The sequence below is a fragment of the Choloepus didactylus genome, chromosome 1 (genome assembly GCF_015220235.1).
Source record: "Choloepus didactylus isolate mChoDid1 chromosome 1, mChoDid1.pri, whole genome shotgun sequence".
NCBI lineage: Eukaryota > Metazoa > Chordata > Mammalia > Pilosa > Megalonychidae > Choloepus > Choloepus didactylus.
In genome coordinates this window covers 157,765,531-157,782,834 of record NC_051307.1, presented here as the reverse complement: position 1 = coordinate 157,782,834, position 17,304 = coordinate 157,765,531, and the positions used below count along the sequence as shown (strand labels likewise).

At 50.1% G+C, this 17,304-nt stretch overlaps 1 protein-coding gene across 5 annotated transcripts in view; it reads left to right on the top strand.

Annotated features, from left to right (window-relative positions):
• ESYT3 (extended synaptotagmin 3) overlaps nucleotides 1–17,304 on the top strand; it is a 90,064-nt gene that overhangs the window by 9,521 nt on the left and 63,239 nt on the right. For 2 of the 5 annotated variants that reach the window (XM_037844148.1, XM_037844177.1), the window contains exons 2-8: nucleotides 6,360–6,401; nucleotides 8,568–8,702; nucleotides 11,519–11,595; nucleotides 13,250–13,316; nucleotides 13,956–14,045; nucleotides 14,582–14,637; nucleotides 16,136–16,256. In XM_037844148.1, coding sequence (XP_037700076.1) covers nucleotides 6,360–6,401; nucleotides 8,568–8,702; nucleotides 11,519–11,595; nucleotides 13,250–13,316; nucleotides 13,956–14,045; nucleotides 14,582–14,637; nucleotides 16,136–16,256 — 588 coding nt within the window. Of the gene's footprint in view, nucleotides 1–5,236; nucleotides 5,365–6,359; nucleotides 6,402–8,567; nucleotides 8,703–11,518; nucleotides 11,596–13,249; nucleotides 13,317–13,955; nucleotides 14,046–14,581; nucleotides 14,638–16,135; nucleotides 16,257–17,304 lie in introns of all 5 variants that reach the window. The other 3 variants (XM_037844172.1, XM_037844154.1, XM_037844164.1) reach the window with 3 other exon arrangements.

Genomic DNA, 17,304 nt, shown 5'->3' with positions numbered 1-17,304 from the left:
CACTAGTTGGCGACCCCTGGCGGGTAGAAAGCCTACCTTCTTCTGGGGCCTGAGCCGCAGTCCCTCGAGCTGGGGAGCCCTTTCTACCACCCTGATCAGAATGACCCTGGAGCTTGTTAAAGATGCAGGTTTCCAGGCCCTGCCCCAGTTCTCCTCAATCAAAATCCCAGCGCCGGGACCAAGAATTTGCACTTTAACGAATACGTCACGTGGTAGTTCCGTACATAAAAGTTTGAGAACCACTGTCTGAGTCTGGCCCTTTTCACTGCTGAGTGGTGTGGGTTGTTTTATCCTAGGTGGTCCCAGATAGTCCCTGGCCTCATGGGAAATTGGAACAAAAAGCTCGATTCTTAAGATTCAGCCTGAGGGTAGCTACTTGCCTTCTCTTTGTTTACCTAGTGGGTCCTTTTGCCACACCTCACTGCGGAGCTCCCGCATTGGCCAGAGTGTCTCACGGCGCCGCCCAGTATTTGGCTCAGCCTATCTGTGGCTGTCTTTATCCGGGTCATAGAACCCTTGTTCAATCAGTGGGAGGCCAGGGAAACCACGATCTTGTATCCTGCGTCCTTGAGCCTCAGCCACTCTATGTTCTATCCTCTGATTTTCTGTTGTCTCTCAGTGGCGTCTCCCAAAGGCAGAGCACAAGGAACTAGGAGACTCAGTAGAGAATTTGCTGGGCCTTGGGTCAGACAGAACGGAACCAACAGCCCTGGTGATCTTGTTCTTGGCGTGTACCTGAGGTCACGGGTCAGCGTCTGCACATCTGGGTCTGTACAGCTTCCAACAACAGCACCTCTGGATCACTGACTCTGAGCCAGGAAGGGTGCTGAGCACTTTACACGCCTCAGTCTTCTCAGGAACTCTGTGAAGTTGGTAGTATTGTACCCATTTGGCAGATGAGAATATTGAAGCTTAGAGAGATGGGATTTTCAATGCACAAGGCATAGGTTAGAAAAATATTAAGAAATAGATTTCAAATACTGACATTTCAGGTGAAGGAGGGGAGGGGAAATGGGTGAGAAAAAGATTTGGGAGCTGGGCTCAAATCACATGCAGGTGAGAATATCTGGATTCTGGTCATGTGGGTAATCTTGGCTAGTACCAACTAGTCTCTGAGTCTCTCCTTATCAAATGGGGATGCTTGTATCTTTGCTTTCACCCCAGAAGGTATTAGGAGGATCAAATGAAAGTGTTTATGGAATGCTCTTTATAAGCTATAAATCATGGGCTACCAGGGAGGCCTTAGGTCCCATAATGGCATTCCTCTGCTAAATTAGGCTGTCTATAAAAGAGGAAAATATATGTGGTTTTCTTAAGAGGAGTGAGCAGGGTGGAGTGGAAAAGCACAGACTTTGAGATCAGACAGACCTGGGTCTGTGTCTCAAGCACTAGAACTCCACAGTGGGTGGTAACTGCGGGTAAGTTACTTAACCTCTCTGTGCTTTAGTTTCTTTGTCTGTAAACTGGGGCCAAGAAGGAATTATGGCAAGTATTAAATGATATGTCATAGCATGATACAATTGGACAACTTTGAAAGCTGGGGTAGCAATTTTCATATTAGACAAAGTAGATACATACATAATAAAGATAAAAAGGGATTTATATGCTTATAAAAGATGCAATTTAAAAAAGGTATAATAATCAAGGACATAATATGTACTGTATAATACAACCTTGAAATATAAACTAACAATGGATAGAATTGCATGAAGAAATAGATCAGTTTTTTGGGCCTGTAAATTTTAATACATCCCTCTCTGAAAATGATAAGTCAAGTAGGCAGAAAGTAAGTAAAGGTGAAGAATATTCAAAGAGAATGACTAATAACTTAATCACATATGGAATGGCTACAAAAATTAATCATGTAGTAGACACAAAGGAATTCTCAATATATTCCAGTGAATTGATATCCTACAGACTATTCAGACCACAAAAAGTACAATTAGAAAACAATAAAAAATGGATAGCTATAGCAATCTCACATGGATATTTAAAAAATATTACTATTAAAAATATCATTGTTTAAGAAGAAATCACAATGGAAAGTACAAAAAAACCCATATAAAAATAACAATGAAAACACTATGTCAAAAATTGTAGAATGCAAATAAAGCTCTATTTAGAGAGGAATCTATAACTTTGAATATATTTATCATAAAATAAGAAAAATTGAAAATAAATGAGTATTCAGTTATAAGAACATAAAAATTGCAACAAATTTAGACCAAGGAAACAAGAAGGAAGTAAATAATAAATATAAGGGTTAAAATTTACAGAAATTTAAAAATAAGGGAAAAGAGAGGAAAGAAAATTATAATAACGACAGAAGTTAATCCTCTGAAAAGGCTAATAAATAGGCAAAACCTGTGGCAAGATTGATCATGAAAAAAATGGAAGAGATGAAAAAAATAACCAAAATATGGAATGAAGAAGGGAGAAATAACTATAGATATAACAGATTTAAAAGGGTAAATGTTATAAACAACTATATATCAATATGAAACCCTAGATGAAATATAGATTTCTAGAAATAAATTCCAAAATGATCACAAAAAGAGGCGAGTAGACCTTGTATACACCATTAACTAATAGAGAATTAGAATGGTAATTTATCACCCCCAAAAGCCTCGGGCCAAGATGGTTTTATAGGTAAGATCTAAATTTCCTAAATCAGATAATTCCTAAATTCACGTTTCGGTTCCAAAACAGGAGGATAGGAAAGCTGTCCAACTCATTTTATGATTTATTGCAAAATCTTCTTAAATCACCCAGATATAAATTATACAAGAACAAAAATTATAGATTGGTATACTCTTGAATCATGGGTGTATAAAACCTAAATGAGTTATCAGGCTACCTAAATATATTACATCACTTTTAAGTAGGGTTTATCCCAGGAATGAGGGATGGCTCTGCTTTAGAAAGAACCATCATTTAAGTTGACTACATTAATGGACTCAAGAGAAGATAAATAATGTGATTATCTCAATAGATTTGAGAAAGTATCAAATATAGTTCAATTCCCATTTATAAGGAAAGCTCTTGGAAAATTAGGAATTAAAAGGTACTTCAATCTGATAGAGGCTATCCTTCAAAAATATATTACAAAAATCATGCTTAATTGAGAAAGTTTAGAAGCTTCCGTTCAAGGTCGGGAACAAGATGGGGAGGCTTGCTATCAACATACTGGCTATCCTAGTATCAGAGGTTCTGGCCAATGAAGTAAAACAAGAAAAATAAGGATAAAAATAGGGTACAAATATACAAAACTGGTTATTTGCTGATTTAAAATGTACCTAAACAATCTATGAGTCAACGAAAAATTAATTAGAACTAGTAAGAAATTTCAGCAAAATTGCCCAGAAAATGAAATGCCTTATTTATTTATTTATTTAAGCTTGTTTCTATTTTATTGTTTTGAGATGCCATTCTAATAACTGCAAAAATGTCGAAGTTATGGAACAAAAAAGCTTTTAAAAACTTTTATGGACAAAAGTTTAAAAATTTATGATCCTAAACATGAATACAATAAAATATGATTAAATAAAGGGATATATTGTGTGCATGAATGCAAAACAATGTTGTGAAGATGCTGGTTCTCCTACAAATTAATTCATACATTCAAAAATATAGTAATCAAATCCCAGGAGGATTTTTTTTTGAAAGATTGACAAGCTGATTCTATAATCCAAATGGAAGAATAAATACCTACTATTATCTAAATCAGTTTAAAAAAGAAAAAACAAAAACGCAAAGTCATACTGCAAAGCAATAGTGATAAAACAGTGTAGTACAGGGACAGGGAAACAGATCAATAGGAGTGAATGTCGAACACACCAAAGTATGTAAGAGAAGCAGGTTTCTGAGGTAGGTAGTTTTACAAGTTCAGAGGGGGCAAGATGGATTTTTTTCTTTTTTTGTATGTGATATTGTACCTTAGTGATATTGTGGAATCAATCTCATCCTACATAAAAATGTTCCAGAGAGACTAAAGACCTAATTGTGAAAGCTAAAGTATAAAGCCAGTAGGTAAAATGTGGAATAACTTTTAGAATTTGGCCAGGGGAAGATTTCTTCAACAAGATCCAGAAAGGACCAATCATAGTGGAAAAAATAGGCTGTCTAGGTGGAAATGAGAAAGCACTGAGTATGAATCGTTGCTCTGTCAGTATCTGCCTCTATGATTTCATTCCCTTCCCCAAACTTAGGGGCAGCCACAAAGAATGTGCTGTGGCTGTGGAGTGATGCCAGGGGCTGAGATTCAGGCTGAGGGAGACTTTGAGGTCCCTAAGGCAGAACAGGTGGACTTGGTGGGCTTATTTTCTTGGTCTGAACTGCTGCTCTCTTCAGGTCATTCAGACTAGCGATATGAAGAAACCTCTTAGCCAGGAACCTAAAATATAGGTGTGGGTGGCCAGGAGTGACTGTGAAAATTTAATCAGCACGGGCCTTGAGCGTTTCGTCGCTGCCCATGATTTCAGGGTAGGTGTGGTTCACACTAATGCAAAGGGTGGGCTGGTCACTGATTCCTCATAACCAACCCTGACTGAACTCCAGCATCATGCCAGGAGCTTGTTAAAAATAAGTTGGAGGGCCCCACCCCACAGACTGATTCAGTAGGTTTGGGGCAGCTCAGGGATCTCCAGCTGACCAGCTCCCAGGTGTGGCCAGGGTTGGACCCACCAAGCTGGATCACCTTTTCAGGGTTCGGTAGATCACGACTTCAGCTCCAGGGGTACAGAAACACCTGGCAGGTTGGGGTGGGGAGCTGCACACAAGGTGCAGGATAGGAAGTGCAGTGGCTTGGGATGGGAGGAGAGTGAGTGGTACAGACAGCAGGCTTGAGCAGAAAAGGACCAGAGGTATCAGTGAGGGTCCCCCCAAAACCAAACTGTTTCCTCTGTGGAGATGGCATGAGGGCAAGTGGTCTAGGCTGGGGTCTGTGTTGAAGCCCTGTGGGTGCCCCCGGAGCTCGCTAGGGCCAGGCAGATGGTGGGTGTGCAGTAGGTGTGTGAACTGCGTGGACACATCTGCTCAGTCCTGGACAGTGAACCGTCCCAGCCCCCAGGTGGGAAGGGCAGCCCCTTCCCTTACCTTGGGTGGTCCTGGCCCACGCCCACTCCCTTCGTGCATCTGATCTTGAGCTGGCCTTGTTCTCAGGGGACTTCGGGCGTCGTGTCTGTGATGGTCGTCGCTGCCATTTTTCTGCATTTTTTTTTTTTTTTTTTGGCGTTAGGCGCCCTGTACACACTCTTAGGTCCCAGAAGCCCTTCTGAGGCGTGATGAGAAGCCCTGGCAGACATGCGGACACTGAGACTCTTGTCAGGAACCGGTTAAGACCTCTCAGAATCATATCATGCAAAGGTTAGCCAACTCAGGACTGTCACTCCACCGCGGGGGTGGCAGGCGGTGGGTGGTGGGCAGGGATTGAGGCGGGACTCCCCAGCAGACAGAGGCTGGGGGAAGCTCGGGCGGGGCTGCTGGGATGCAAGCGGGGAGGAGAAAGGGGAGGGGCGCCCCACAGCAACGCCCACCCCCACCCCAGATGCCAAGGAATTCCACAGCGATGCCCTTTCTGGCTTTTCAAATTGGCAGCGATTACATTTGGAGTCAGCACAATCACAATATATCGTTAAGTGAAAACAGGCAGGCTACAAAAAGCACAGCGACCTCAATTTCTGTGAAAGCTATACATATTTGTTTTCGAAAAGACTGAAAGGAAATGCATCATCCTGTTAGTGGTTTTCCCTTTGCTTAGCTGCATTTTTTAGTTTTTAGGTTTTGTTTTGTTTTGTTTTAAACAACAGGGACTGTGTGTTACTCGTGTCATTAAAATGAATAAGGAGGATGGAGTGTGCCAGGTACAAAGTCGGGTGTTACCCTGGGAGGAGGCACAGGTTGGGAAGTTCTGTGCTGCCAAAGGGAAGGCGTGGTTTATTTGCAAATTCAAGAGGGGCAGTTTCCAGTCCCTGTGCCTCCCACTTTCCCCCTGCCATCTGGGGGGCGCTGAGGTGGGGTGGAGCCGGAGAGAGGCTGCCTCTGGGTCTTGCCTGTCCCAGAGCAGGCCCAGAAACGCCAACGTGCGCGCTTCTAGCTCGGGAGCTTGCCTCCACCCCCGTGTCGACCGTGCCCGCGTGTTGGCGCGGCTTGTTTATTTGTCGCCTGTTCCACAGACAGTGTGCTTCTTGAGAGCAGGGCTGGCTCGGAATCACCGGGTTCAGAGACTATCCGTGAATGAGGAGGGGGTGGGGGTGCGAGGCGCACGTGGTGCGTGACCTTCCCGCGGCACTGTCAGGCTTGCGTTGCCAAGATGCGTGTGCGTCCGAGTCTAACTTCCCCTCCGGGCTTCTGTTTCCTAGATCCACTTCCCGGACGTGGAGCGGGTAGAGTGGGCGAATAAGGTAAAGTCTCCGGCGGGGCCTGGCAGGGCTGTAATCACTCCAGGCCTCTCTCCTCCAACGCGATTCCAGCCCGCGGGTCCCGCGACTGCGTCACCCGCAGCAGCCTTGATCCGGGCAGGGGCAGCCCGTGGATTAAGGCTGGGGTCTAGGCAGTTCCCCATTCCTGGAAAAGCACATACAGCCCTCGGCAACTGGGGCAAAGCTTTCACACACCCCCAGTCCTTTTCTTGCCATTCACCAATGGCTTTCTTTTTTCTTTAAAATAAGTTTAAAAAATTAATGCATTACCACAGCAGAAAAGTTACAAAGTATAGAGAAAAATGTAGTTCACTACAGCGACAATGAGACATTAGTTAAATAACAGCTGCTAGGGTTTTGCCTGGTGCCCACCACAGATCTGTCAGCATGGCTGTGTGACCTTGGGCAGGTTGCCTAACCTCTCTGAGCTGGTTTCATCATCTATAAAATGAGAATAATTATGGTCCCTGTCTCGTGGGGTTGTTGTGAGGATTAATGAGGTAATTGATGCACTACAATGCCTGACACATCGTGAGTGTGGTGATGTTTGCTGTTATCATTATTAGGATTGTTGTTAGACCATCTGGGGGAACTCCCCACGGGCTTTGCTGCTGGATGCTGGAGAGGGCCAGGACTCTGTGACTCCATGTCTGGTCATCCCCCTTAAGGAATCCTGGCTTTACAGATGAGGCACTAGAGTTGGGCTCCATCTGATCTGCCCAAACATGTCAATAAATGGGAAGGCTCTCTGCAGCCCCCACTGCAGTCTCCTGACTCAGGGGTTTTTCTAATACAAAACCTTGCCTGTTTGAGGATGAGGCTTAGCCCCTAGTATGAATAACTTAAGTTAGGTATAAGAAGGGACTTCCTGACAGTTATTGATCAGAGGTTGGTATTCTTAAGTTACCAAAAATGTCTTTGCAGAATAGATAAAAACTATATTAGTAGATAAAAACTACCAAACCAGCCTCTTATTAAAATTTGGAGGAAGCAGGTTGGTGTTGTACAAGGTATGACCAGATTTCTGTAGACTAATACAGGGCCCAAGGCCTCTGGGGCAAACCTTGTGTGGTGCCCACAAGTAGAGTGTCTCCCGCCTGGGTGTTTAGTTCATGGATTCATGGATGCATTATATCTTTCTTTCACTAACAACACAAGGTGTTGGAGATACAGTTACTGATGGGATGAGGCTCTCATCCTCAGCTCCTGGCCTGGACAGGGGGACAGTTGTATAGACAAACCACACACTATAGCACTGAGACCCTTGCATGAGGTTTGCACTCAGGGGGCACTTGGCACATGACAAACAAGCAAGATGAGAAGATGGGACCAGCTTCTAGAAAGCAGAATCTTAAGGACTGGTGTTCAGAGAAGGCCCTGAAAGAGATGATCCATTTTCAAGAGGGAGACAATGAAACCTCAAAATTTCACGGCCTTTAGACTTTGGAATGGGGGGAGGGTGGGAGGAAGATGCGTTTTTAAACTGAGGCCCAAGTCCATAGGAGAGAGGAGAAGCCTTTGCCCCAAACAGAATCACACTGGCCTACTGGCCCTCCTAACACAGCCCTCCCTGGTCACCCATCACCTGCCACCAGGCCCCTGGGTCTCCCACCCTTCCTCCTCTGGGCTTGGCTCTTGGACCAGCACCATGAGGTGCTCCACTGCAGAAATTGGCCAAAGGCAGCCCTTTCTGTTTGCTAGGAAAAAAAAAAAAAATTAAAACCACAGGAAACAATTTAAGTTTCTCTTCTGTGGTTTTTTTTTTCTCCTTAAACCTCCGGCATCTGCAACATCTTGCTGGTACCAGAATATAGAATAAAATCACTTATGGTCCAGCACAGAATTAAAGGGCTTCATAATATTAAGTTTAGTGAATGATTATTTCATGGTGGTCTGCAAAATGACACCAAAGCCTGGGGTCCTGCAGCCTGCACATGAGTGGGAACCCCTGCCATGGTTATTAGATTTTGGATGGACAGATGGGTGGGTAGGTGGGTAGATGGGTGGTTGGGCAGGCACGTGGGTGCTGCCAGTTTGGGGGCTGTGGGCCAGGCTGCAGAGAATCAGGATCTGGTCTTGGGCAGCCCTGAGTCTTGGGGAGAGGAGCACACAGATCCAAGCACTGAAAGCTTCTTCCTGGCCTCACAGATTATCTCTCAGATCTGGCCCTACCTAAGCATGATTATGGAAAACAAGTTCCGCGAGAAACTCGAGCCCAAGATCCGGGAGAAGAGTGTCCACCTGAGGTCCTTTACCTTCACCAAGCTCTACTTTGGACAGAAGGTCAGTGCTGTCTCCCAGACCTGGACTTGCTGGGTAGTCTCTTCTCTGTCCCTTCTCTCACCTCCCTCCCCTCTCATCCAAGTCAGTCACCTGACCCAGAAAATCCCACTGGACCTCATGGGGGACAGAACATCCCTGTGCATTTCCTAGCCTCTCGGCCTCAGTACAGACCCCTCACCCCCTGCCCCAGTCCCAGCACCACCATCTCTCCATGTTCCTAGGAAGCCTGGGTCAGAGGGAACAGAAAGGAGAGGTGGGAAATAATTCCATTTTCCTTAAGCAAAAATTTGAAAACATGGCCATGTGGTGGAAGCCAGACAAATGCAAAGATGTACAGATCTTTTTTCAAGTCATAGTTGCCAAACTCTGGCATCAGCTGGGGAGAACCAGTGTCACAAAGCGCTTTATATTTCTCTACTAGTTGTTTATTTCGGGCAATCAGTATTTCAAGCCCACACTAATTCTGTGAAATCGATGTGTCTAAGGCCACGGTCTCTGTTCCTGACTGAGCTTCCTGTTCCCCAGAATGCCCCTTGGCAAATCAATGTGGGTCTTATTTTGATCTTAATGTGTCCCCCTGACAGAACCACTGTGGCGTCTGTCACCCAGTAAGTCAGAGATGCTGGCACCTGATCTCCTCTGAAACAAGCAGGTGTCGGATGGGCCAGGGTGTTGAGAACCGCCTGTGGCCCCAGGGACATGTACTCAGCCCTTCCCAGCTAGCACCCTAAGTGGGGGGTGGTTGGGTGTGCCTGAGCCCTCGGGATTCTCCCAGGCTGGCTTGTACCAGCATCTGTTGATTTGTTTGTTCATTCCTTCTTTCATTCATTTATGGCTTCCTGAGCATGGACTGTGTGCTAGGCTCAGAGAGAGATGTGCATGGCAGTGCCCTGCATTGGGAGGTCCATGTCTTGTGAGAGGCAGACACATAAACTGTTGGATGACAACCTGGCAGTGTATGCACAACGGTAGAGGAATGTATGAGTTCAGACGTGGAGGGGTGTGGGGGCTGTGGTAGTCAGGGAAGACTTCCCGGAGTGGGTGATATCAGAGTTGGCTTTAGCCAGGAAGGAGGGCATTCCAAGAAGGTGCAAACTGCTGTGTTTATGCAAGAGCCTGCTCAGCCCGGCTGCTAGTCTGATGGTGATGCCTATGGGATGTGGGTCAGAGGTGGCTGATTCTAAGGAATGTTTCTTACCAGATCAGGAGAACCTGAAGGTTGGCCAGATGCCCCCAGCCCTGCAGGAAAAAATACCTGACTCCTGGTCCTGTCATTCTAAGCCCTTCATGTCGTATGTCCTGTCCCCTCCCACCTCCCCTTGGCTCTCCCACTCGTGACCTCTCCCCTCCTCTCCATCAGGAGATCCCAGAGAGCTCCTCGCATGACCTGATGCTCTTGTCCACACCCTCCTTCCTTCACGCCCGTGTGTTCCCAGCTTGCTCAATTCCTAAGTCAAAGCCCGACTCCACTCTGTGCTGTGGTGACCTGGGCCAGTGACTTAACCTCTCTGAGTTCCAGTTTGCTCGTCTATAAAATGAAGGGACCCACTAGTAAGGGTTGTTCTGAGGCGTGAATACGGGCCTGCCCTCAGGGCTGCCGTGTGGGGCTGCGTGACTTTGCCCTCAGAGGGGAACCTGGTGGAGAGGGCCAGTGGAGGCACAGCGCCAGCCCAGGCCTCTAGAATACTTTTTCTTCTACGTTTCTGGCTGTGCCCCTTTAATCACTTCTTCTTGTGACAATGCATGCATAAATATCATTGTCCGTGGAGAGAACAGAACAATACTTTAATGTTTCCTCTTGTGTGGTTGATTAAATTTTTTCTCCTTTTTATTATGAAAAATCACAAATATACAGACAGTTGAAAGGATTTTACAGTGATTAGCACATACCCAGCATCTGGACCGTACAATTGCTAACCTTTTGCTATGTTTGCTTTATTACATATCCGTGCATCTGTCCCTCTATCCATCCCCCCCTGCCTTTTTTTTTGATGCATTTCAAAGTAAATTGCAGACATCAGTGAGCTTCATCCCTAACCGTTTCAGCATGCATGTCATTGACTTGAGTTCAAGTGAAATTTGTTTTTTTATATTGACAAATAATAACTAGACTCCACTCCAATGCCACCTGACAGGAGGGAAGAGAAGAGTCTGGGCAGAGGGGAGAAGCTGATACAAGAAAGAAAATTACCTAGAAGCTCAGCTCTCGGCCCCAGAGCTTGGGGAGCACAGTCCTGGGGTGGGGGCTCTTTGATTCTCTAATTCCTAGGGTCGGATCCCTCTGCCAGGGACCCAGCCCTCCTCCCTCACCCTTGTGGGGCCAATTCCTACTCACATGCAGAACTCAGCTTAAATGCCCCTTCCTTCAGGAAGCCTCATGGACCCCTTCACCCCCCACAAGCTGGGTTGGGAGGTGCTCCCGGAGCCCCAGTCCCCACGTGACTGCACAGGCTGTACCTCATCACAGCCACCCTCCCTGAGTTGTCTTCTCTGCAGGCTGTGAGCCCAGAGGGCAGGCTCAGGCTCATCTTGCTCCTTGCCCTCTCCATCTCCCCAGTCCAGTACCTGGCACACAGTAGAAGCTGAGTGAATACCAATGTGAGGAGGGGCGGGAAAGCATGGTTCTAGGGAAGGAAGTTTCAGGGGTGCGCAGGATGGACAGGGGCTGCAGGATGGGCTTTGGGGTCCTTGCCTCATCCTGGGAGTGTAGTGGTCCTGGTTGCTGTGGTTGACAACAAAAGTGCTGGGTAGGGGGCTGCCAGCCACCCCCTCCTGCGGGAACTCTGCTGACCTGGCCCTTCTGGCATCTCTTCCAGTGCCCCAAGATCAGTGGTGTCAAGGCACACACTAACAAGTGCAACCGAAGACAGGTGGTCCTGGACCTGCAGATATGGTGAGCCCCCTTGCCTGTGGAGCCAGGGTGGGCTTCAGGGGATGCAGGGGCCACGCTCTGGGAAAAGCCAGTTGGAAGATAGAGCCACATATATATACTCATTTGGGGTGTGACAGCCCCTCACAGCCACTCCGTCACCCCCACCCTGGGCTGGGGCACAAGGTCCATTTGAGTGGAGAAGAGTGTCAGGAGAATGGAAGGGGCAATGACAGTCCCAGGAGAGCCACCCCTGACTGACCCCCAGGCCTGGGTCTGGCTTCTCCCATCAGACCAGGCACCAGGCACACTCCGGGTCCTGAGGCCCAGGCAGCCTGGAGGGTCAGGCCGGCTGCCTCAGGGAGGAGGTGGCTAGAGGGAGCAAGTGTGGCAACATGTGGGAATTTGTGGCAAGGCCCAGGAACTTCTGAGCACAGGAGGTAAGAGGCCAGTAGGAGAACTGGGCTTTGGCACTCAGGAAAATTAGAGGATGCAGACACATGAGTGAGGAGTTCAGTGGGTTGGGTAAACACACCTCTTTCGAATGAGGCTAGTAATAGGCTTCAGTTGGGAAGCAGGGAGATTCAATCCAGGAAGTCTTCCAGGAGGAGGTATGATTTGAATTGTGTCTTAAAGGACAAAGAGGGTCAACTCCTGAGGTTCCAGGAAGTTGCCATTCCTTTCCAGTGTCTCATATTTCCTGTCCCTAGCTTAGAGTCTGGCACTGAGAGCACGTTGGGAAGATGGCACCAGCTCTGGGAATACCCATCCCCACTTAGGGGCTGGTCTCAAGTGTGTTGGAATGGTGAGCAGGCTATTGGGGCACTCCCAGCTGCGAAGACCCTGCCAAGAGACCTGTGTATGAATAGTTGGGACACACTGAGGTTAATTTGGCCCACCTGGCCTCCTGGTCCGCTCTGGCAGCCCCTGGGTGCCCCCCACCCCTTCTTTCAAGGGGTGCTTGGCAGTTCTGTGGCTGTTGGCCTCAGCTCCTCTGCCTGTGTCCTGCAGATATTTGACGACTGCTTTCTCACTCCCCTTAGTCCTCTCTTTCAGTTCTTGGACAGGGTCTCCCAGTCTTTACCCTCGAGGGCATCCATTCTGGGCTCCCCGTGCCCATTACCTGGCAAGAGCCTCCAGCTGGACTCAGGCTGCTGTCTCTACAGCCTGAGACTGTAGTGCCTTCACCCACTGCTAACCCTGGGTAGCAACCAGCTGGGGCTTTTTCACCTGAATGGCCAGATTTAAGCAGCTGGGCTGTTTCTGTGTCCTTGTGGAAGACACCTAGGCAGAGCTGGGGCAGGGTGCAGCTGTGGTAGAGGGGTGGAAGCTGGGTTCACCAAGAGCCCCGCCTCACCTCTGGGGCATCGTGGGGTGAGGTGGTGCCCAGGGTTCCTACCTTCATGGTCAGAGGTGGGGATGTGTGTGGGATAACATTGGGGGGCAGGGACCTGAGGGCCTGTCTCTGGGCTGGGCCTGGGTCAGGGTCTGCGCAGGGCCTGAGCTCTGTGACACTCAGATCTTTGGATCTGAGGCTGTTGAGAGGTTCCTGCTGAGTGTCGCAGAGCTCAGGCTTGGCTTGGGCTTGGGCTGTTCAACTCTGGGCAAGTTTCCCAACTTCTCTGAGTGGGTGGGCCTGCCCCTCCTCCCCACTTTCTTTCTCCCTTCCCACTTTCAGCTACATCGGGGACTGTGAGATCAGCGTGGAGCTGCAGAAGATTCAAGCTGGTGTGAATGGGATCCAGGTGAGTGGAGCCTGGCGTGGCTCCCTGGGTTCTAGCCCCTTGGGTGGGGTCAGGGAAGGGGCACGTGGGCTCCTGGTGGAGCAGGCTGCAAAATGGGGGTGATGACCCCAAACCCAGGGGCTGATGATGGATGGACTCCAGGCCCGAGGCAGCACAGTGGAAGTGATGGCACTGAGCTTCACTGACCCGCTGCTTTGCCTCCACAGCCCGGAGCCCACCTCTGTTTGTAAAGTGCCCCCAGGAGAGGTTTTGGCTGCTAAGGGAAGTGAGATGGTCTATTTACGGAATGATGCTGAGCCACTACCTAGACACTGGGGTGGACTGAGAAGGTGGGAATATCTCATGTCAGGAGTGAAGGGGTTAGAGCTGGGATTACTGCTGGGTCCCTGCTGGTGGGGCCGGCAGAAGGCAGTGAGGGTCAGTTCCTGGCCCCTTGGTGGCTGACTGTGATGGCAGCTGTGGATGGTCTCTACACCCTGGGTGTGTCCTCTGTTGTGACAGCAGGTGGCCTGGGACAGGTGGTCCTGACTTTTGGGGATGGCCAGGGCATGAGAGGTAGCAAATGGCCGCAACAAACTGCAGCAGGTGTCAGCAGAAAGGAGGCTGGGGTCCCTCATGGGGCCCTCCGTGCCCATCCAGTTGCAGGGCACACTGCGGGTCATCCTGGAGCCCCTCCTGGTGGACAAGCCTTTTGTGGGAGCTGTGACCGTGTTCTTCCTTCAAAAGCCGGTGGGTCCCAGGGCCTGGAGGCAGGTCTGCGTGCTCCCCGTGAGTAAGCCCATTGCCCAGACATTGGGTTTGAGCACAAGGATAGGCATTGCCCAAGTCCCACCTAGCCCTGGGCATTTCACACTCCTTATCTCGTGTAATCCTTAAGGCAGCCCAAGGAGCAAGACTCTGCTCTCCCCAAGAGAAGGAAGCAGCTCACAAAGAAGTGGCTTTGCCAAGTCACACAGATGGTCGGAAATGCAACAAAGACTCACACTCTGACATCTCTGAGTCCAGGCCACCTGCCATGAGGACTGGCCCCTCCTGTGGTGGTCTCAGCAGGGCAGCAGCAGTCCCCACAGCCCCTACCCCATCCTGAGCTGAGGCTGGGCCCTTGATCCCTGAGGAGACCTGAGCAGCACCTGGAGGTGCCCTCACAGGCTGACAGCCCAGCTGAGGGCTGGGTTCTCCAGTCAGGGTGTGAGGCACTCTGCAGAGTTTCTCAGCCCTGGGTTCCTGGTTCTCTCCAGCCTCACAGCCTCCCTCTGTCCCTGCAGCACCTGCAGATTAACTGGACAGGCCTGACCAACCTGCTGGATGCGCCAGGAATCAAGTGAGTGCCTGCGAGGCTGGGAGATCCTGAGCAGCTGCTCCTCCCGCTTTGCATGAGGGAGGCTGGGATTGGGAGAGGCAGGGACAGGGGTGGACACTGAGCCCAAGCCCTCCTCCTCCAGAGGGAAAAGTGCTAGTATATGTGGAGGGAGGGGGGAGAAGGCCACTGGTGTTGAGCGGCTTCTGCAGGCAGGCCCTGTGCCCAGAACACACACATTTTGGTGAGAAACACTTCGCTAAATGTTGATCTGAGAGACATTCAGGTCCCTGTCCTGGTGCAAAGGGGAGGCAGCTTGGGGGAGGGTTGAGGAAGGATAGTGGGTGTGTGTGGCTCTGATCAGATGAGATGTGATCCTAGGGGAGGCCATGAGAGCTAATAAGAGGTGAACACAGGTTTTGGAACTAGACCAGCAAAACTAGACACCTGGCTCTGTTGCTTAGTGACTGTGCAACCTTGGACAAGTTGATTCACTTCTCTAGGCTCTTCCTCAGAAGGGGAGCCTGGTTCTTCTGCCTTGGGGTCCCTTGAGAACATTCCCGTGTGTATTAGTGGCACGGTGGGTATGGACACAGTTTCCTTCTTTCTTCCTCACTCCAACATCTCCCCAGTCCCAGCATGTGGTGAGAAAACCATGTGGCCTCCCCCAGTCATGGCTGAAAGCACAGGGGTAGGAAGGGGCAGCTTTCGCAGCACAGGCCAGTGAGGAGGGGCTGGTCTGGGAGAGCCCACCTTCCTGGTGCTGGGGTGGAGGGGGCTGCTCTTCGCAGAGAGGAGCAGAGAAGGCCTCCAGCCCATGTGGACATGCCTCCCCAGGGACGGACAGAACTGACCCGGCCAGCCTCAGGCAGTTGCCCCAGCCTGCTGGGAGGGCCACTTGCTCATTCACTGGGGACATTCCCACTGATCTTGGCCTGTCTGGGGCAGAGAATCCAGTCGTGCATTCTTTCATTAAAGAATATTTGTTGAGCGCCCCTTGTCTGCCTGTCTTGTTCTAGGCACTGTCCCTGATGCCCTGTCCTGGGGAGATAGAGTCAGGGAGGGAAGGGCTACAACAGCTAACCTTCCACAGGCAGGGTTCTCGGCACTTCATGCGTTAACTCATCTTCATAACAACTCTAGGTGGGCATTATTATCCTCATTTTATAGATTAGGAAACTGAGGTCTGGAGAGGTCAGTGACTTGCCCAAGTGGTGAGTAGTGGAGCCAGGATCCTAACACAGGCTCTGGGGTGGTTGCTCTTAGCCACCATGCTTTGCTGCCTCGAGGGATAAAGCAGTTTTGGGGCAGCGAGGCTGCTACTAAGAATAGAAGTCAGGGATTGTCAAAATATATACTCCTCCCACCACCCCGACACCCCCACACCATCTGGGGTGGGCTGGGGTCAGGGCTGCTTTCTCCCAGGCAGAGCCCACTCTGGGTTCCAGCTGTGGGTGGAGGGCAGGTGGCATGGGGGAGGTAGTGCCATCCCGTCATGGCGGGTGATGCCTGGTGTCCCCAGCGACGTGTCGGACAGCCTGCTGGAGGACCTCATCGCCACCTACCTGGTGCTGCCCAACCGTGTGACTGTGCCCGTGAAGAGGGGGCTGGACGTGACCAACCTGCGCTTCCCTCTGCCCTGCGTGAGTACCCGGCACTGGCCAGGGAGCCCTGAGCCGTGCTGAGGGATGGACGGGCTGCTGGGGGGAAGGCATCCTGACACCTGGAATGCATTACCAATGGTAACCGTGATTTCTGCCCTGTGAGGACGTGGTATCCTCATTTTATAGGGCAGAGACAGGCTGGGGAGGCTGAATGACTGGGAGGGGCAGAGCCCAGGGTGGCATTCCTTCCCCGGTTCCTGGTTCCCTCCATCCCACCCATGTTAGGGATGGTGACCAGTTGTCCCCTGTGAAACTCCGGGGGCCTCCCATCCTCCTTTTGGGGATATGAAACTCTCCTGACCCCATCAGTTTGGTAGTGAGAAGAATCTTTGGGGTCTCCTGGGAAGGTTGAGCCAGGATGTGTGGCTTTCTTGGGTGTTGAGCCCCACTGCCTCCAGTCCTGGGCCCAGTTCAGGAGGCCCTTGGGGACTGAGACTGTGGGTCTGAGCCCTTCAGGGCTGGCAGCAGGGGCCTCAAGAGAGGGGGCACAGCACTTCACCCAGTTTTACTTCAGCACCTGGTTTCTTTTTATACTCAGCCTGCTGCCTGCTCCTACTCAGGCCTGTGCCATGCAGAGAGGCACGAGCCAGCAGGCACAGGCTGGCTGGGGAGGCAGACACATACATTCTCTCAGCCTTGTCTGTGTGCCCCGTCCCTCCTCCAGGACTGTCACGTTGGCTCCTCCTGTGGGGGTGGCTTCCAGGCTTCCCCCTGCCCCCCGAGTGTCCCAGCTTTGAGGTGGGCCTCCAGGCTGGGGCTCCTGCAGGACCTTCCCACCTCACTTCCAGTTCTTATTCCCCTCCTTCTACATGCCTCACTTAAGGAAAGTTCCATAAGTACCACTGAGGTTACTAACCCACACTAGCCTCTTGAGAAAGTCCAGTTATAAACTCGTGTGTGCTGTGCACCTGGTCCCAGTTTGCTGGCCCACCCTGTGCCCTCAGCTCCTCTAGCTGGAGCTCAGGGTCTAGGCTCCTTTTGGGCTCCTTTCAGGTATCTTTGCCATGTTAGATACTTGGGCCAGGGA